General features: G+C 37.9%; 1 protein-coding gene across 1 annotated transcript; it reads left to right on the top strand.

Annotated features, from left to right (window-relative positions):
• The first annotated feature begins 1073 nt into the window (after positions 1 to 1073).
• On the top strand, positions 1074 to 14649 carry LOC139462418 (transmembrane protein 53-like). The gene is made up of 2 exons (XM_071244119.1): positions 1074 to 1180; positions 9525 to 14649. The coding sequence occupies exons 1-2, from the start codon at positions 1139 to 1141 to the stop codon at positions 10395 to 10397; spliced, it is 915 nt and encodes a 304-aa protein (XP_071100220.1). The 5' UTR covers positions 1074 to 1138; the 3' UTR covers positions 10398 to 14649.
• The last annotated feature ends 4248 nt before the right edge of the window (positions 14650 to 18897 follow it).

The following is an 18897-nucleotide window of genomic DNA, read 5'->3' as shown; positions in this document are numbered from 1 at the left end:
ATGAAATTTCAACCCATCATAGAAACTTCACTGAAGTTTTGGTTTGGTTTGTTTGTTGTTTAACGCCGCACTCAGCAATATTCCAGTTTTGATGGCGGTCTGTAAAGGATCGAGTCTGGACCAGACAATCGACTGATTGACATCATGAGCATCGACCTACGCAATTGGGATACGATGATATGCATCAACCGATCCCGTTAGTCGCCTCCTCCGACAAAGCCGAGTCGCCATTTACGGCAAGCATGGGTTGCTGGTGGCGTATTCCAACCCGGATCTTCACGGGTCGCATTTTGGAGCAAACAAGACCAAGTTGGAGATGGTGTGGTGTAATTGTTAGAATAGCTCATTAACAGAGTTTTAGGTATGTACAAAAAAATAGTGTTGAACAATTTGAAGCAGTAGTAAGCATATGACAGTTTAGCATACACCAGAACCATTTATGAGCATGCACGACCTAATTAACGGGAAGGTTTATACAATCAAGTTGTTACTTCGGGTGCAAATTTCATTAAGCTAAACATCATCGTTAAGTTTTGATCACGTGGTTACAATCCGGGTAAGAATCGACAGTCAGGTGATTTGTTCGAGTGAAGTATGTAGATCTATGTGATTCCATAATTCAGATGAAAACCCACTCAAAACAAAATTGCAAATTGAGCCTCGTCCCGATATTCATACAAAAGGATTGGCGACAAATAAACTCAAAAGTAATTTCAAAATATGTGCATTTGAAAACATGCCTTCATTTCCTGGACTAACGCTTTGTCTCTGAAAATAAATTACTGGAGCCCCAGTGAAATGGGAGATTCTAGAGTAGTCACCTTTTGAAAATCTACACTTGCTTCATTAGGACTTTAGCATCAGAGTAAGATATGGGCAGAAGGGATAATGTCATGGTTCATGGATTGTGAGACAAGCAGCCAAGCCATGAGCTATACACGTGTGTGAAAAGATACTGTCCATTAACTAGTACACGAATCTCCCGATATATCATGTGTGAAGATATCCCGGTCTGATTGGCTGTTCGCGTAGCACGCCACCTAGCGGTGAACATATGCGGTTTCAGTGTAGCAGATGACGTGAAAGGTTGAGCAGACCAAGAAGAGAAAAATCTTACTTTAGATCACACTTCAACAATATGTCGTCCATCGGCCTTCGGCGATCTTTCCTGTCACTGCGGGTGAGCATTTATTAAAAACATCAACGATGTCACTGAACTTAATTACTTATCCAGAGACAAGGGCAATATTTTAAACACGTGCAAACTGCAGTCAAGAGGTATTGTTGTTTACATTGTACGCACGACCATCAGACAGTGGTTTGAGCAAGGGAAGATTGTTTTTGTCATTCGGTACTTATTTCAAACATCATCATCCGTGAACCGAATTGTATACATCAGTTTAATGTACACATTATTAACATTAAAATAATCCTAATAATGAATAAAATCGACCAGTAGGGGTTTGGGGGAGAGGTAGTCAATAATTCACAATTATTGTTAGACAAAGCAATATTGTAACGTTATGTTATATATTATATATATGTGTTAACAGATGGCTTGCCATAATAGTACACAGTGACTATTATTCTTAGATGGTGCTTATTTTCCCTCAAATGTTTAGACCTATATGTTACTTGTTACCATATGTCTATAACAGTGAATAATTTTTTAATTTGAAGTTTACAAGATATACGGCTTTTCCATTGGACCAGAGGTCGGTCACATGACCGCGAAATTGACGTTCATAAGTGTATGAACGACACAATTTGACGTTCATACGTTTTTCACGAGACCGTGTTCTTGAAATGACGTAAACACTGACGGACTACTTCCACATTCCTGGTGAAACCCCTGGGAATTCCCTAGCACGAAAACATGCATAAGCGCTCTTTCTGATCATTTAGAACCTTTATTCTTGGTCTCAGCGTTTTAGTATACATTGAGAAATGTCAGAGAGCATGACTGCATGATTGTTAACGACTATCCTCGCTACGGCCTATCCTTATGAATAAACGAAGAAATGCACATCTAAACTATCTTAGTATCGACTCGATCCATGCCTAGGCTGACATTGACCGTCTCCAGCAATCTATGAATTTACCTTAGTGTCTGTTTGACGCATCTTTATTCACCTTTCAATGATCGGCCAGTTGATCAATGATGACTAACACATGTAACCGCCACAGGTTCATTAACAACTTCAGAAATCTCTCCCGTCACGTTTATCGTGTCGGCCATTTTGACGTCTTGTACTTGATGTAAATGTATTACGACGCGCTGTCATTGTGACTGACTTACTGAGGTAGTTCTTTACAGACCTTTCTCATCTAATGAGGATATGATTTGAACACGTGTGCTGCGTAAGATGTTTCTGGAGAGCAAGTTGTGCATCCATACGCCCATGTCACCTCTCTTTTTGAGGAACTATTTTACTCCGCGATGTAGCTGGTTGTTGTATGGCTTTCAGTGTAAACATGAAGTCACAAGTACTAAATAAAATTGTTTTTAGATCTTGGCCTACATCCTTTGGGGTAAGAATTTGTGATAAAAAAAATATAAGAATTGACCTCGCACAAAGTGAAGGTCAATTCTTAATTAAACCTGAGATTTTCCAGTTGCACTTACAAATGTAACTTGGAATTGTGTTTCATAATTACAAATAAAGACACATGTGAAGACCTGGGTTTGAATTGGTCTTCAACAACCAATAGTTATCATAATAGGCGACTAACGAGATTAGGTGGTCAGGCTCGCTGACTTAATGTGAGCCATATCATCATATACCAACTGCGAATTAACATTGATGCTCATGATGTCAATCACTTGATTTTCTTGTTCAGACACGATTATTTACAGACAGGTATCACATAGCTTGAATATTGCTAAGTGCAATGTAAAACAACAAGCAAAAACCACAAATAAAGAATTATAATGATGGTAATACAACATTACGGCGAAAATATTGTTATTTATGGATATTTATGTTTAAAGTTGAGAATAAACTTATTTAATCTAATTCAGCAGTGGTACTTGAAAATTACTGTTACAATTTGGTTTTTAGTGTTACAATATGGAAGTGGTAAATTCAGTATCTCTTTGGGTAACCTAGTGGTTACAGCATCACAATGAAGTCCCGGGTTGGATTCGGCACACTGAACTCCATTTCTGTTTCCTGTGTACGTAATATTACTGGAATATTGCTTAAAACATTTTGAAGCAATATTCACTCACTCTGCTGTTACTGTTCCAGTCTACTTGTCTGGAATTGAAGGCTGATTGTCCAGTTGTTTTATGGATCAATGTTTCAACTGTATTACAATTTGTACCCATTTCTATAGTCTGTCTCCAAGCCCCTAGAGAAACAAAATTAAAAAGGAGTCCCTCTTAAGTCTAGAATGATTTGGCATGTCTAGATTGCCTCAGCTCTTGGCCTGAAATTAAGGATTATTCTGGGCTCCATTTTGATTTTATTTTTTTTATTTTGTAGATATATATTTTTGAATAAGATAACTTTATTTAGGGGACTAAATGTCAGTCTACCATTTCTGTAATATGCAGTGGTTTAGACTGGAGATTTCTCTTGCTTTACATATTGCAAAACCAAATTGGTAAACAATTCAATCATTTGCACATCTTGAGTGAAGTGAGTGTGAATGTTGTAAATATATGCTCAAACAGTTTGTTAACAGCGTAATACTTCACTAGAACTTATGACAGGCACTGGGAGCAAGTAGCACACCAATTTTGTAAGCTAACATGAGGTTGGCACCCCTTATGAAAACTAAGCAAGCTGTGCAAAGGCTTTGTTCCACTTTCAGTGTTCCCACTTTTGAAACTGCCAGTCCTGGTGGACTGGCAACTCTAAAAATTACCAGTCCCCTCTAATTTTTGCCAGTCCCAACTTTCAACAAATAAAAAAACATGTGAAAATTACCTGGTTTTAATTCCCTCAACATCATATTCAATGCAATGAAGTCATCTCTGAAGTAACTTAGTAAGATTTACTTGTCATTCACACAAAGTTCAGTCACAATTCTCTCTTCTTTTTTAATATTTCGAAACTAAGTCACTACAAATATATACTTAAATGTTATTTCCTTGCACTAGAAATAGACAAGGGGAACCCTAGACAAGCTTACTTCATTTGAAAAATATACTTATATGAATATCACCAATGTTTTGTTCAACAAAGATTTGTAAGGTACTTTATTTGCCGGTCCACAGGGACTGGCAGTCACATGAATTACCAGTCCAAGCCTAATTTTACCGGTAAAAAACTGGTAACTACCAGTAAACGGGAACACTGACTATTATTACATCACATTGTTTATTGTGACATGACATGACGTCACACATGTATTCAGAAAAGTGCCAAATAGCAAGCTCTCTGTCTTCAAAAGTTGAAATACATTCAGTCTGTAGATTTCTATCATGTTCTGCAAGTTAGTATTGCCACACATCCTTTGAATATTGTAGAAACAGAAACTTTGCATTTTGTAGCCTATAATTTTACATATAATTATTTAAAACATTGACTGTAAAAGAAGTACTATTCTAAAAATATTTCCTTCCACGGTTTTGTGGCCGTCTAATCCGCTGTTACAATCGGAGGGGGCTTATTGTGATTTGAAACCTCTGATTGGCCAATCAAAATCAAGTATTTACCAAATGGTAGAATTCCTATTATATATGCTAGCAGAAGCTTGTGAAGATCCGGGTTGGAATCGGTCTTCAGCAACCCATGTTTGCGGTAAAAGGTGACTGTGCTTGTCGTAAGAGGCGACTAACGGGATCAGGTTGTCTGGCTCACTGACTTGGTTTATGCATGTCATCATATCCCAATTGCGTGGATCGATGCTCATGTTGTCAGTCAGTGGATTGTCTTGTCCAGACTCGATATTGACAGACCGTATCATATAGCTGGAATATTGCTGAGTGTGGCGTTAAACAAAAAACAAAAAATGCAAGAATTTAAATACTAGATATCCAGAATATCAAATAATTATGAAAACGCCTTCTTTATCAGCAGTGAGATAAGTTTTAGTTTTCCACATCCATTACTGTTGAGCTGGAGTGGGATATATGCTGATTTTTACCAGAGACTATTCCTCCAGTCCTCTCAGATTTAGGGACAATTGACCGTGCCCTACTGGCATAGCTTTCGGACAAGCCTGTCATTGGCTACTTTGTATACAATACTAATGGTACTTAGTGATATGGTTTGTCCATAAACAAAGTTAGTTGGAAAAAGTGGCAGTGTCAAATCTTTACTTTCTGGTCTTGCTTTAGGACAAGCGTGTTGCTGGCTACTTTGTATACAATCTAACGTGTATTTAGTGATATGGTCTGTTCGTAAACAAGGTCAAGTTTGCTGACGAGCATGATAGTCCAAAGGTCGGATACATTTATCCCAGTTAGTGTCATGCTGATGATTGAGCTATGTTCCCTCTTGAAAATTTCCATCACTTGTTGCCTGCAATGACAAATGTGCTGGCCTGCTTGGCAGATGCCAGTAAACATGATGAATCAAGTCCATGTAGAATCGAGATAAAAACTGACCAGTGGTAAAATTAGAAGTCAGTTAATAGTAGGACCGACATTGATGGAATATTTTCAGTATGAATGCATAGACAGATTGATCTAGAAGTTGATCGGCGTTTAATATAGTGGGTAATCATACCATTTTATGACGGAACTGTGCCAACACAAAAATTACTTTTCCCAATTCGAAGTAAATTTGTCAACTTAGAGTTAGCGGGTCCTGAAGAATTTATTTTCTATTGTGTGGAACACAGCTTTCACTTACTCACACACATACTTTATATAATGGTTTAACTACATCATTGTACATTGTCCAACTATTTGTGAGGTTGCAAGGTCATGTGATTAATGAGGTGTATCTGTTACAGTCAATGTGTAACATGTGGTTCACTAAGGCAATTTACAAAATACCTAAATATTTCAATCATTTTACAAATTGACAGAAAAAGTTCAAAACAGCTTTAAAAAATTCACAATAGACTAATTATGCTAGGAATAAAAGCCACAAAAATAATACAATATGCATTGACTTTTGTTGTTTTATTAATCCTATCATTTTTAGTCACTGAGAGACTACATCAAACTATTTGAAAAATGATTGAATTTGTAAATTGCTTTTGTGAACATTTTAGTCATTTTAAACATTAATACACATGTTAATAACTGATGATGAAATTGACATCAACTGTGCACAAACTAGACTGACATTAAGTTCCTGAAATCTTATGTAAAAATCTATATCTACAACATAGAAATAATAAAATCCAAAAGGAGCCCAGAACAATTCTAAATTCCCTGAACTAGGGCAATCTAGACTTGCCCCTCTTTTTCTAGACTTGATTCCTTGTTTACTTTGTTTTCTTGGTCTGGGAGACAGATGATGCACGAACCTGTACACATGGTTAATTGCAGTCTTTGACTTCGGCCACTTATCTGAAGCCCAAGTCTTGTAACATTTTGTTAGGTCTAGTGGTTGGTTTGTTTGTTGTTTAACGCCGCACTCAGCAATATTCAAGCTATATTACAGCGGTCTGTAAACAATTGAGTCTGGACCAAACAGTCCAGTGATTAATATCATGATTGCATCGATTCACGCAATTGGGATCGATGATATGCATCAACCAAGTCAGCGAGTCTTACCACCCGATCCCATTAGTCGCTTCTTTCGACAAGCATGGTCACCTTTTACGGCAAGCATGGGTTGCTGAAGAGCTATTCTACCCCGTAATTTTCAGGGGTCTTTAGTGAGCTAAGCTATTAATAGTAGAAAAATAACATTAAAATCTACAGAAAATAATGCTTTTGGTCCAGTTCTGGCTTGTAGATTGAAACATATTTTAGCCCAGATTGTATGTAAAGTGGTCCACTATTGTTTATCTAATTTGGGTCAGGAACTAACATTGACCTTGTCAGCCAGATGAAGTCTTACTTGACAAAGTTGACAGGCAGATAAATGTATGATAACATACCAAGGTAGATAAAGTCATATAATTCAGCATTGTGCTGAAGCGGAGTGTGTGCCACTTAGTATAAACCATTGTTATTATAAACATGTATCTCTGATAAGATAATAGATGTCAATTGCTATATGCATCCACAGCTGAGTTGTACATGGGTAAATAATGGATTCATGACTTCAGGGTTTTCAAGAATAAAAGATGGCAAATTTTGTCTTGATTAATAGATAAATACTATACTTCCGAGAAAGGACCCCACACACTACTGTCATAGCCACTGATTTACGACACCCATTGTCTGAAGAACATTTAATTGCAAAGGCTCATTACCCTTGAGCCATGACATCTATATGCCTTGAAACACTTAATTATAAGATTCTAATCCTAATTGTTAATCCCCATTTTTGTGTACATCTACTGTCTGCCATCCTGAACGAGATGTGCAAGTATGTCACTGATGAATTACTGTTTATATTTATATTTATTACTTACTAAATGTCAGGTGACCTTGGCTATATAAGTCTTGGTCCAGAGAGATTGAGAAGGGAAAAGAAAGGTCTTACCCTTAGCCTAGCTAGGGTTAGGCTGGGTGATCCGGGGCACCTAGACAACTACCACTACCACTATGTGCTGCCCTGACACATAGTGTCTTTGGTATGTATCTATCTACATGTATAAAGTAAAACTGTATATACTGCAAGCCATCGTCTCCAAGTTGTCACTTCCTACAGAAATCATACGTCGGCCCCTTGCATATACGAATATTCAAATTATTCATTAATCAGAGATCAGACCAAACACGCGTTGTTACTACCCATGAATGGATCTGTAAAAGATTAATAGATTAAGTGGTTTTTTTTCGGTTACCTTCATACACTATTTCAGTTGCAGGACTAGGGAGGTTTTATGTAGCATACGGAAATAAGCTTAATACATGTATAAGTTCCAGTGAGCTAATAACCAGTGTGTTGATGCCTTGTTATACAAACAGGGTTCAATATTTTGGGGGCAGAGGTTTATCTAGGATTCCAAATTTGGCAGGCAGTTGGGAGAAAAATTATTTTGTTCAACATGTTCAAAATTGGTGTTTTTTAAACTACTTATTTTGTGAAGTGATTTTTCTCTAACATTAATGTAAGGGTTTCATTATTGGGAGCCATCAGTTTGTGTATGGCGGGGGTTTCGTCCTAAGAAAGACAAATTGTATTGCATTCCTAATAGTGAAACCGAGTCTACTTCGTTTTTTCCTTATTTTATTGTTTGAAGTTGGTTGGTTATGTGAATGTTTGAGACAATTATCAGGTGGCAGATGAGATTATCACATCCCTACTCTGGTTATATTTAATTGCAGCTGACCAAAAACTGACTTCAGTAACCAATGGGTTCTGGATATTTCTGACACACCAAGCGTTGCCAAGTCAAGATGCTTTGGAAGTAGTGGAGAAATCATGAGAATCTAGTGATTCTACTTTGGGATCAACAGATTCGAGTGATTTCTCAAACTTCAACCATGTTATGGTTGATGTATAATTTCTCTGACTTTGCATGATGACCTAAAGTTTTACATGCTAAAATGCCCGTTCAGAAAAGCCAGTGAATTCCTGCTCAGAATCTACTGCACCAAGAAGGGTGTGATGTTATCATAATGTTAAAGCGGGAGTTAATCCATTTTTATATCTGCTGGTACAGCTAAACACTCTACTCGCACAAAGTTAACTGTGATCTCAGTCAAACTTACAGTGTGGTACTTGTCAGTGTTTCTGTTTGACTCCATTAAGTTCTAATAGCACAGGTAACTCTGAAGGTATTGACAGTATCACTGTTAATTATTAGTATTGACAAAGCCCTCAGAGTTAGAGCATGTCCATGGCGATTTAGTGAATACCAGATCTTAAACTACCCTATCATGCTTATTGATATTTTTAAGTGGCATTTTAGGAGCTGTACTACAGTAGTATCAATGAGGACAGAGTTGACATACAGATTTGTTTGTCTTTCAATGCGACATTTAGAACAAGTCCACTGGTCCTTCCTTCATTATCATCTGTTTGTTTGTTGTTTAAAACTGCATTCAGCACTATTCCATCTTTATGATGGCGGTCTGTAAATATTTGGATCTGGACCAGACAATCCAGTGATTGAATTTAGGAGCATCGATTTTCACAATTGGGATATGATGACATGCTTCAACCAAGTCACTGAGTCTGACCTACCGATCCCATTAGTCACATCTTACGACAAGCACAGTCACCTCTTACAAGAAGCATGGTTGCTGAAGACTAATTCTACCCTGAATCTTCAGGGGTCTTGATAAACGTACTAGCACCTGTGCAGAAATGTCAACTAGGTACTGACACCTGAATTTTAGTCTGATGCAAAATTGATTATTAACAGGCCACTGTCATGTAACTGGAATATTGTTTTGAGGCATGGTTATTGTGTTGATCAGTAATGGTCCCGATACAGATTTTCAACTCTAGTCAGTAGTTCCTTGTATTTATTCTTTATTTGCTACTTTGTTGCAGATGTCCCCTTTCATCCAATGTGTTCGCCTCACATCAAGTGCTCCTGTGACAGACTCTGTCAAGTTTGCATACAACCTTGAACTTCGCAGCATCCGTGGTAATGAAACACTCTCAAGGTCAAGGCCCCTAGTAGTCCTTGTTGGTTGGATGAATGCAAAGAAGCGTCATCTTGATAAATACGGAAATCTATACATAAGCAAAGGATTTGACGTATTGAGTGTTCAGGTTCCTCCAAGCAAGGTGATCCAGCCCAAGAAGGCTCAGGTCGTCATGCAGGAGGTGATCAATATTCTGGACGACAGTAGCAGACGCGATAAGCCACTCATGATCCACGGTTTCTCTGTTGGGGGATATCTCTATGGCGAGATGCTGGTCACTCTGAGGGACCAGGCGGCTAGGTACACAAGTATTCGAGATCGACTTCTGGGTCAGATTTTTGACAGCCCTGTTGACTTTGCAGGTGTGCCACGAGGATTTGCTAATGTCCTTGGCTTTAACTCTTTTTCTCGAGCACTCATAAAGTCATCAATTGAGGGATACCTGAAATTATTCAAAGAAACAAGTACCAAATATTATATCAGGTCTTCTGAAGCATTCCATGATAACGAGATGCTTCTGCCATCTTTGCTGCTGTACTCGCGAGCTGATCCGATTGGCGTGGCAAAGGATATCGAAGTTGTAGCAAGGAAATGGGCCAGTAAGGGAATCCCAGTCCACCTAAAATGCTGGGAGAACTCGCCTCATGTAAGCCATTTCCACCGACACCCTGACGAGTATGTTGAAGCGATCCTGGCTTTCTTAGAAGAAATTGGAATCTCGGCTCCGGAGAGCCAGGAACATGTAGTTCAGGCGAAGAAAGAAAGGATACCCTGAATGTATTGCCATATTTTGTTTATTTATTTATGTAACTTTCTAGACAATCAACATATTTCAAAGCATCATGGCAAGAGTGGTCTCCCTTTCATACACGTTTTTCACTGGGAGGCCATATATTGTTTCCTATTGTGTGTGAATTAGACATGTTAAAGTGTAATTAGTTATATTTGTTTGAGAAACATTGTGAAGATGATACAGCATACAGGGATGTATGAGGGCTTTATCACAGGATGTTTGGAAATAAACTTTGGGAAAGATTTGCCATAATTCTAGTAAAATATGACAAAAAAACATCATAAATGCCACAGTTAATAATTAGATTTTGTTTCTATTTTTTAGAAATGTGAAGCAAGAGGCCTTGTATTTCATATATTGATGATTGCTAATTAATCTGTCCATTGCTGCTAATTAATCTCTTCATTATGCAGATTAACAATCTGTGCAAAGAACTTTTGAGTCTACTTGCCCAAACTTAATTTCAATAGAGGTCAGTGGTAGTACAGTGTATATGGAATATTATTAGCTAAGCTTAGACCAAAGAGCATTTTACTTGACTCAGGCTTTGGACAAGTGTCACAGACTAGTTTAATTGATAAAACATGATGACTGTTTGTTGGGAGGACATATGTAGTGTATGTCATCAAAGGAATATATATACTATATAGCAATCGTCGAAAGGTTTGTCGGGACAATAGAATGATGCATGGCCGGGATGAAATCTTATAATCAGTTTATTATAACCTTGCAAAGTTGTTTGAAGTTTACAATGATTGACTTTGGTAATTAAAACTGAGGTCTCTTACTATTTTTATCAAAACAGGGGACTAGTCAAAGTAATCTGGGAAGCAAAAGCAGAGGTACAGGTAGCCGTCGCGTTAAAATCAAATCTTTACTCTGATGGCAATCAATGATATGGGTTTTTGTCTGGTAAAAGAATCTGTTTGTAATATTGTTCGTGCTTTGAACATCAAGATGGTATCAGTTTTCTGTCATCAAGAGTTATCTGTTCTTGTCTTAACTAATGCCATGGTTACTGATGAAGTAATTTTTCCGGATTTTGATGACAAGATTACAGATTGGTGACAAAATAATTTGTAAAACAGGATTTTGAAGAGACAGTTTTATTTTTTCATGGTCTTACAGCAGGAACAATGACATCTTCATTGTGTGTTCATTGTCATCGAGGGGGGCCCAGTCATCTGAGGCACAGCAATTCTCTGAGCAGAGTTGCATCCCTTGGCATGCCAGAAACCAATGATTGTCAAATTCAGTTTTATTGGTTTGTCTGGACTACACCTGTGCTCATTGGGTTACACCAACGTTGTAAACATCTGCATCAGTTAGGTTTTCCTCCCACATTTAGCTGACAAGCCATGATATTTATAACTGGAATTAAACCCAATGCACTCACTCATTCACTCACTTATTGTTGTAAAAAGCACTTATTTATCATGTTAATGACCACCCAGGGTTCAAAGTAAGGGTACATTGTTGAATATTGCAGAGGCACTCCTCAATGCTTGTGCTAAAAGTAGATCAAAACATTGGCTATAAATGTTTATCATGTTTTCTGTCATGCCAATTTTATGTTTATTCATGAATTGTGAATATCTGTTGCGAGCACTGTTAGACGGCATTACTATTGCACAGAGGATATTGTGTTGTTAGTCCTGTCATCATGGTAGGACGTCAATGGTTTGTATACACTGTGTTCCTCCATAACCAATATGGCTGCTGTGTAGTCATGCTGGTTGCCACTTTTAACCATTATGGTTTCAGTAAGAGGTGCTCATACCAATGAGCGCTCAGATTACATCAGTAATATTCTTTTTAATTATTTTTGACACCTCTTTGGCTCTGTTCTACTCACTGCTTCAATGTCAGGGGTATAACAGTTTTGTAAACAAATTTAGATATTATTGGGTATTATCCAAGCTAGTCATGATTTGATTGTACATTTATACATTACCAGCATTTCTTGTCCATAATTCTTGTCCTGATACTCGTAACGGAGTCGTTCATGTTTGTTTATTGAAACTCAGGAATTTGTTTTACATTCTGTCCCAAATTTGAGAGATGCTTCATGGTTTTCATACTTTTTGAAAGTTGAGATATGAGAATTACCTGTTTATGTAAATTTTTAGCACAATTTTTAATTGCTACATGCCTCCATAATTTTTATTTGGTGTACTCTACTTTTGTATTTTGCATTAGCTTGCTTTGAGAGATGAAGTAGTACAGTAGATGTGGTGGAGGGCTTTAATAGATGATGGTCTACACTAGACAAATGATATTGTTGTGTTAGTATTATGTTTTTATCACCTTGGTGACTGTACTATTTGATTTCATTTTCTTTCATATCAACATCACTTTAGCTTCAATGTTCTGCATTACTAAGATAAAAGTTTTGAAATATTGCATATCTCTTGGAATTATCATTTTTAGATCACCTGACCTGAAATTCAGTGAGCTTATGGCATGGCCTGTTTGTCTGATGTCCATTGTACGATGTGCGTCATCATTGTAAACATCTCAGAAAACTGGTTCATTGAAGCTGAAACTTCACATATGACGTCCCTATTTGTTTTAGAACTTACCACAAGCCATGTTGAAAATCCTGTTAACTGCTATGAATCGGACAATTATAATATAAAAAAAATAATAATAATGTAATGACAAATTGTACACATGTATTTAGTAGTTTGGCTCAACATATATTGTCAATATTTTTGCAATATTTTTACTTTGTTGCACCATACTCTTAAATTCTCTAAAATGTATTTTTGGCTGTGTAAACTTCTTCTTTTATAAATCCAGGTTGAGGGAGCTGTTCTTGGGCATGTATATGATGTGATCATATTTTTTTTATTTCCTTAGATTTTGGTGTTACTTATTTGTATTTAAGCAGACTGTCAAAGCTGACAGCTGGATTTTTCAAGAGTCCATCTTTGTTGGCGTTTTTAACTGTTGACTCCATATCCAGGTGAGCAACAGTATAACTATTTTCCTTTCTAATTGTTGTGTCAAACAGCTCCCTGACCCCTTTTATCAACCACAGTGAATTCAATATGAAATTTGCTATTGTTCGTTTTGAAATATTGTTTTCATGGTTTCCTCTGAAACTAATTACGGTGTCCATTATGTATGCTCTTTGGCTGTTGGGTGTTGTTACAAGCCAGTTATATTGTGTTTACTTATTAAATGTGTTGACAGTTTGTGTTATGACCTTTTACAGTGAGAGGCAATAACAGAATCTGAAATACGCAGGAAGATTTCAGATATATCAGGAAGCAATAGGAAATAAATGAATTGATGGGAATTAAAAGTTTCCAAAAGACTTCTTCAAATGATATAGTTTTAGATATATAAACAAACAAACATACATATATAAAGTTGCCATAAACACAGTACTTGAAAACTCCAACTTTTGTGATATTATTTAGATAAATATACGTAATCTCAAGCTTTGGCCTCCCGGCCTTCATCAGGTACACTCTGTGGTTCATCATGACATCTGTGTAAGATCATAGCGCTAAACCAATGGATATATCTATTAAAGGCCAGAGGCTGGAAGGAATATTGTTTCAGTTTCATTTTTTGGGTAAACAAAACGATTCATTGATCAGACCTAATAGTGCATGGCAGGGGTCCGCAAAATTTGAAATCCCAATCGGAAATTTGCATTTAGGCCACGCCCCCCTTGTAGATAATCTTCATGGTGTTACAACTGCAGACAGAAACTGCTCAGTCCTAACTGTTGATCATGTCCGGTCAAAATTTAAGAATGCCAGGACAATACTTTTTAAAATGTCCGGACAGAAAAATTTAAATGTCCTGTAAGCAGTATTTTAAACCGGACATTTGAGATTCCCAATCGGACATGTCCAGCGCATTTGACGGTTTCCAGACCCCAGGTGCATGGGTAAAGACATGTTTACCGGAACTTTCAGTCACATGCTATGGTAAGCACAGTAAGGACTGTAATTCAATATTTAACAGTGTGTTTCAGTTCTTAGAAGAATATTTTATGGGGTTTGCGCAAGTTTTTGTTAGAAGTCTTCTTATCTGTACTGAGATATGAAAATGATCAAATGAATATTTCATGTGATGTCTCATTTTGAAGTTGCTGATTAATTCTAATCAGATCGACTTGAGCCTTGTTTGATAAAGAAAGTTTGTACATGTTTATGGAAATGTGTGTCATCACATCATATTGTCACTAAGGAATAAAGCATGATTTTAAAAAAAAGATGTGTATTATTTTTCTGAAATGTTTTTTAATCATTATTCCATGTTGTTTATTTAATAACAGGAGACTTTTAGATATTTAATGAAACTGGAATTTGTAAATGACAAAAGATGCACATCAAGATGGAATTCATTTTTAGCTCACCTGAATTTTCAGATAAGTAAATTGTCCATTCTCTGTTCTGTATGCCCTTCATCTGCCCACTCTTATGTATACATTTACATTTTCAACACCTGAAAATTATAATGTATACATAGTGTAAACTTGCAGGTACGATATAAGTTATGCTGCCCCAAATAGTCTTAAAGAATCCAGATCCAGTTACCGCCACTGTAGCCATGTTCAAAATATTACTTGTTCCCATAACTGACACATTTCTCCGTGTAGCAGAATGAAAGTTTATTTCCAGTGAGATTCTGATATGCTGAATAACAATACAACTTAGGTGTGTTTCGATTTTTGACGCTCTTGTCGACCTTCACACAGTTTTGTTGCATTTTCAGCATCTTCTTTGAAACCTCTGGATTTACGAAGCTGGGATTTTTAATGATCCCAGTAATGACATCCCTTAAATAGGCCCACACAAGTTCATGGATAGCATGGCAGCCATTTGTAAATGTCATTTTCTTAGTTTGTGAAATTGTTATATGCAAAAATTGTGGTAAACTATGTCCAGTAACACCTTATATTTTGTGTATCATGAGATTTGGCAAAAATCCACCTTTGAGTCTCAACTCTTTATCAACATGTGATTTTATGTACACGCAGTAAGAATATGTATAAAACCTTTCTAATCTGTCTGACCATCTCCTGGTCTAGTGGTCTAGCTGCACCATACCAAAAGGGGTTAAAAGATGGTCATTGTTCTTACAATTAAGGGTATTAACCAAGGGCTGGTAGGCTCAGAGCAAGTATACTGTCAGAGTAGGGTATCCTTGTTAAAACTGCAGCATGGTCACTCAGACAAGCACTATGAATCCAGCATGGGTCCGACTAGCAAACACAGACACAGACGTTATGTAAGTGCAATAATCTTGAAAGCTACCTTTAAACCCATTTCACCTCTTGATGTAAACCTTTGGCCAGAAAACAAACCAGGTGAGCTACAGTCATGTGTCCATTTGGTCAATGGGATTATGGTTTACAGAGTTATGCCCCTTGACTAGCATCTGCACTTGCACATTGTATCTTTCATCGGGATAACAGCAACACTTTCAAGTCACTCCTGATATACAATGCTCAATGAAAATTTTAAAATTTGTTGCTAAAATCTTTTTGAATGGGTTGAATGTAAGGTGCGCCAGTATGCAACGCCAAGCCAATCCCGTTTGACAACCTAGAACCAAACCTGTCAAACGCTCCAAGACAATACCAACCTATCGTCTATTGGCAAATTACTTCACCATTTTACTCCTCCAATACGTTAACAGTTTAGATTCATTTATCATAGAAGAGTGTTAAGTATGTGTTAAAAAGCATTGGGAAATGACATCGCCGGATCACGTGCACGCGGACATTATACATCGTATTTAATATCACAAATAATTGTCCTCCCCTGACATAACACCTAACGGCTTGTATTGTGTAAAAATTAAAAAAATGTTATAGATTTTGAATACACCACACACCCAACCACCCACCAAAACCCCACCCCACCCCACCCCACCCCGAGTAATATCAGCCCAGTCCCTTATTGAAGTTGTATATTTGACCAATTGTGTATTGTGTTGGCTTAACTTAGATATATCCTATGATTTCGTTTGTTTGTATGTTGTTTAACGCCGCACTCAGCAATATTCCATGCAGCTATATGACGGCGGTCTGAAAATAATCGAGTCTGGACCATCAATCCAGTGATTGATATCATGAGCATCGATCCACGCAATTGGGATCGATGACATCAATCAACCAAGTCAGTGAGGCTGACCACCCGATCCCGTTAGTCGCCTTTTACGACAAGCATAGTCGCCTTTTACGGCAAGCATGGGTTGCTGTAGACCTATGCAACCCCGGATCTTCAGGGGTCATACATCCTATGAAAAACTTACTAAACTGATCCAGAGAATATGGTTCCTGCGAGTAGATATCCTAGAGTCGATGTTAGGTAAGGATATTAGGAAATGTAGCGCTAAAGGGTATATATTATTACATATAGAATGGAATGGATGCTGCTGCTGCTGATGATGATGTTGGAGATTTAACGAGCGCTTCCAGATGAGCCGATTTCGCACTAGGATGGAATGGAAATATAATACACTGGATAATCAAGAAAGATATATCGATAGATATTTGTTTATTTGTTTGTAATGTAGTGGCGTCACAGTTTCACCACAACTTGGCCATACCCCATACCCATAGCTACCTTTTATACAGAATTAACTTGATCAATTAGGATTTGCTATATGTTCAGAACCTTCTTCATGCTCAACAATCTGGCTATCATCAGATGTCGAACAAATCTCAATTTCTAAAAAAAAAAGGGCTGTCGTATGTTTTCGTCCTCAAGCACTGTATTACAAATACCTTCGAACCAAACCTAACTTTGAAAATTTCTTCATCTTTCCAAAAATATTTATTTACCTATCCTAAAATTGAGAACGTCTAACCATAATCTTACAATAGAAATATTGTAATTTATGCCCATGTACCACCGATGGTAGTTGTTCCTAAGAATAAACAGAATCCAGAATTCAATCCAGCTAGTCGCAGGTGGCACCCGGTGCCCGGTTGAGTTCCCGGATTAGAACTGGTCCGACAGCTAGCAACCCATGCTGGTCGTTAGAGGCGTACTCATATCAGTCACTTGATTGTGTATTCCAGAATCGATCATTTACAGACCACTGTCATATAGATGGAATTACAAGTGCGGCGTTAAACAACATACACATGCCCTATATATTATTTATCGTTTTGCCGGTCGCGTGGAAGAGAAATTCTGTGCTATGTTAGCGATAAGTGAGTGAGTGAGTTTGGTTTTACGCCGCTTTTAGGAATATTCCAGCAATATCACGGCGGGGGACACCAGAAATGGGCTTCACACATTGTACCTAAACATTGTCTCTAAACGCCACTGACGTCACGGCGTTCTACAACAACCACACAGCAGTTAATAAGGGGAGCATGTACCTGGACATGTTGGTGACCCGATTCAACCTCTCAGGTGAGAACAGAAGCAGGCGCATGTGCTTGACCTTCGGTCAGTAGTAGAGTTGCTATGCTTTGTATCAGCCTGTGGTTGCCTGGCCAAAATAGATTGTTTACATACTGTCGCGATAGACGTGAGGCTGTTTGTTGTTTGCCAAGGTCAGTTATAGTACAGCTGTATCATGGTGGCCTGTAGTAATGGAGTCTTGGCCAGGCAAATCAGGGACTGAAATACAAGCAATGAACTTGGTTCAATGTTGTCGATGACACACAATCAGTCACCGAGTGAGTGAGTGAGTTTGGTTTTGCCGCTTTTAGCAATATTCAAGCAATATCACGGCGGGGGACACCAGAAATGGGCTTCACACATTGTACCCATGTCGGGAATCGAACCCGGGTCTTCGGCGTGACGAGCGAACGCTTTAACCACTAGGCTACCCGACCGCCCGTTAGTGAGAAGAGAAATGGAACTGGTGATTTCATCTGCGAATTGATACGATGCTGTATATATTTGTTGCTTGTTTGTTTTTTAACGCCGCACTCCGCAGTATGCTAGCTATATGAAGGAGGTCTGTAATTAATCTAGTCTGGACCAGACAAGCCAGTGATTGACATCATGCGCATCGATCCACGTGATTGGGATACGATGTGAGATTCAACGAAGACAGTGAGCCTGACCACCCGATCCCATTATTCGCCTCTTACGACAAGCAAGAGTTGCTGAAGATCGATTCTAACCAGGAATCTTCACGGGACGGTGCTGTAGATAAGATTGATATTACATTGAAGATTCACCATGGAAATATAATACATTGGGAAATCGAGAACAGGTTGTTTTTCAAATGGACTCTATATGCAGATACTTCTTTGTTAAACTGTTTTTTTTAATGACAAGGATCAGTGATACCTTGAAGAATATGCTGGGTCGCGATGACTGGCAAAATCAGCCTGGGATGACCACTGAAAATCGTTTGTAAAGTCAATGTCGTCGTTTTGCAATGTCTTTCACATTGATTCATATCCTGTAGTTCAAAATAAACTTCTGCAATATAAGCCGTTACGCAATGTGTCTGACAGATCCGGGTTTCCGTGAATTATCCTAAC

This window comes from Haliotis cracherodii, unplaced genomic scaffold (assembly GCF_022045235.1).
Source record: "Haliotis cracherodii isolate W230 unplaced genomic scaffold, xgHalCrac1.p SCAF_15, whole genome shotgun sequence".
Classification (NCBI taxonomy): Eukaryota; Metazoa; Mollusca; class Gastropoda; order Lepetellida; family Haliotidae; genus Haliotis; species Haliotis cracherodii.
The sequence above is the reverse complement of the archived record's forward strand: the minus strand, read 5'-3'. Positions and strand labels throughout refer to the sequence as shown.

What these genes read in the sequence shown, in the direction of transcription:
- LOC139462418 (XM_071244119.1), top strand. Translation starts at nt 1,139, where the DNA reads ATGTCGTCCATCGGCCTTCGGCGATCTTTCCTGTCACTGCGG. An exon ending in GATCTTTCCTGTCACTGCGG is followed by an intron (nt 1,181 to 9,524) that starts GTGAGCATTTAT and finishes ACTTTGTTGCAG; the next exon opens with ATGTCCCCTTTCATCCAATG.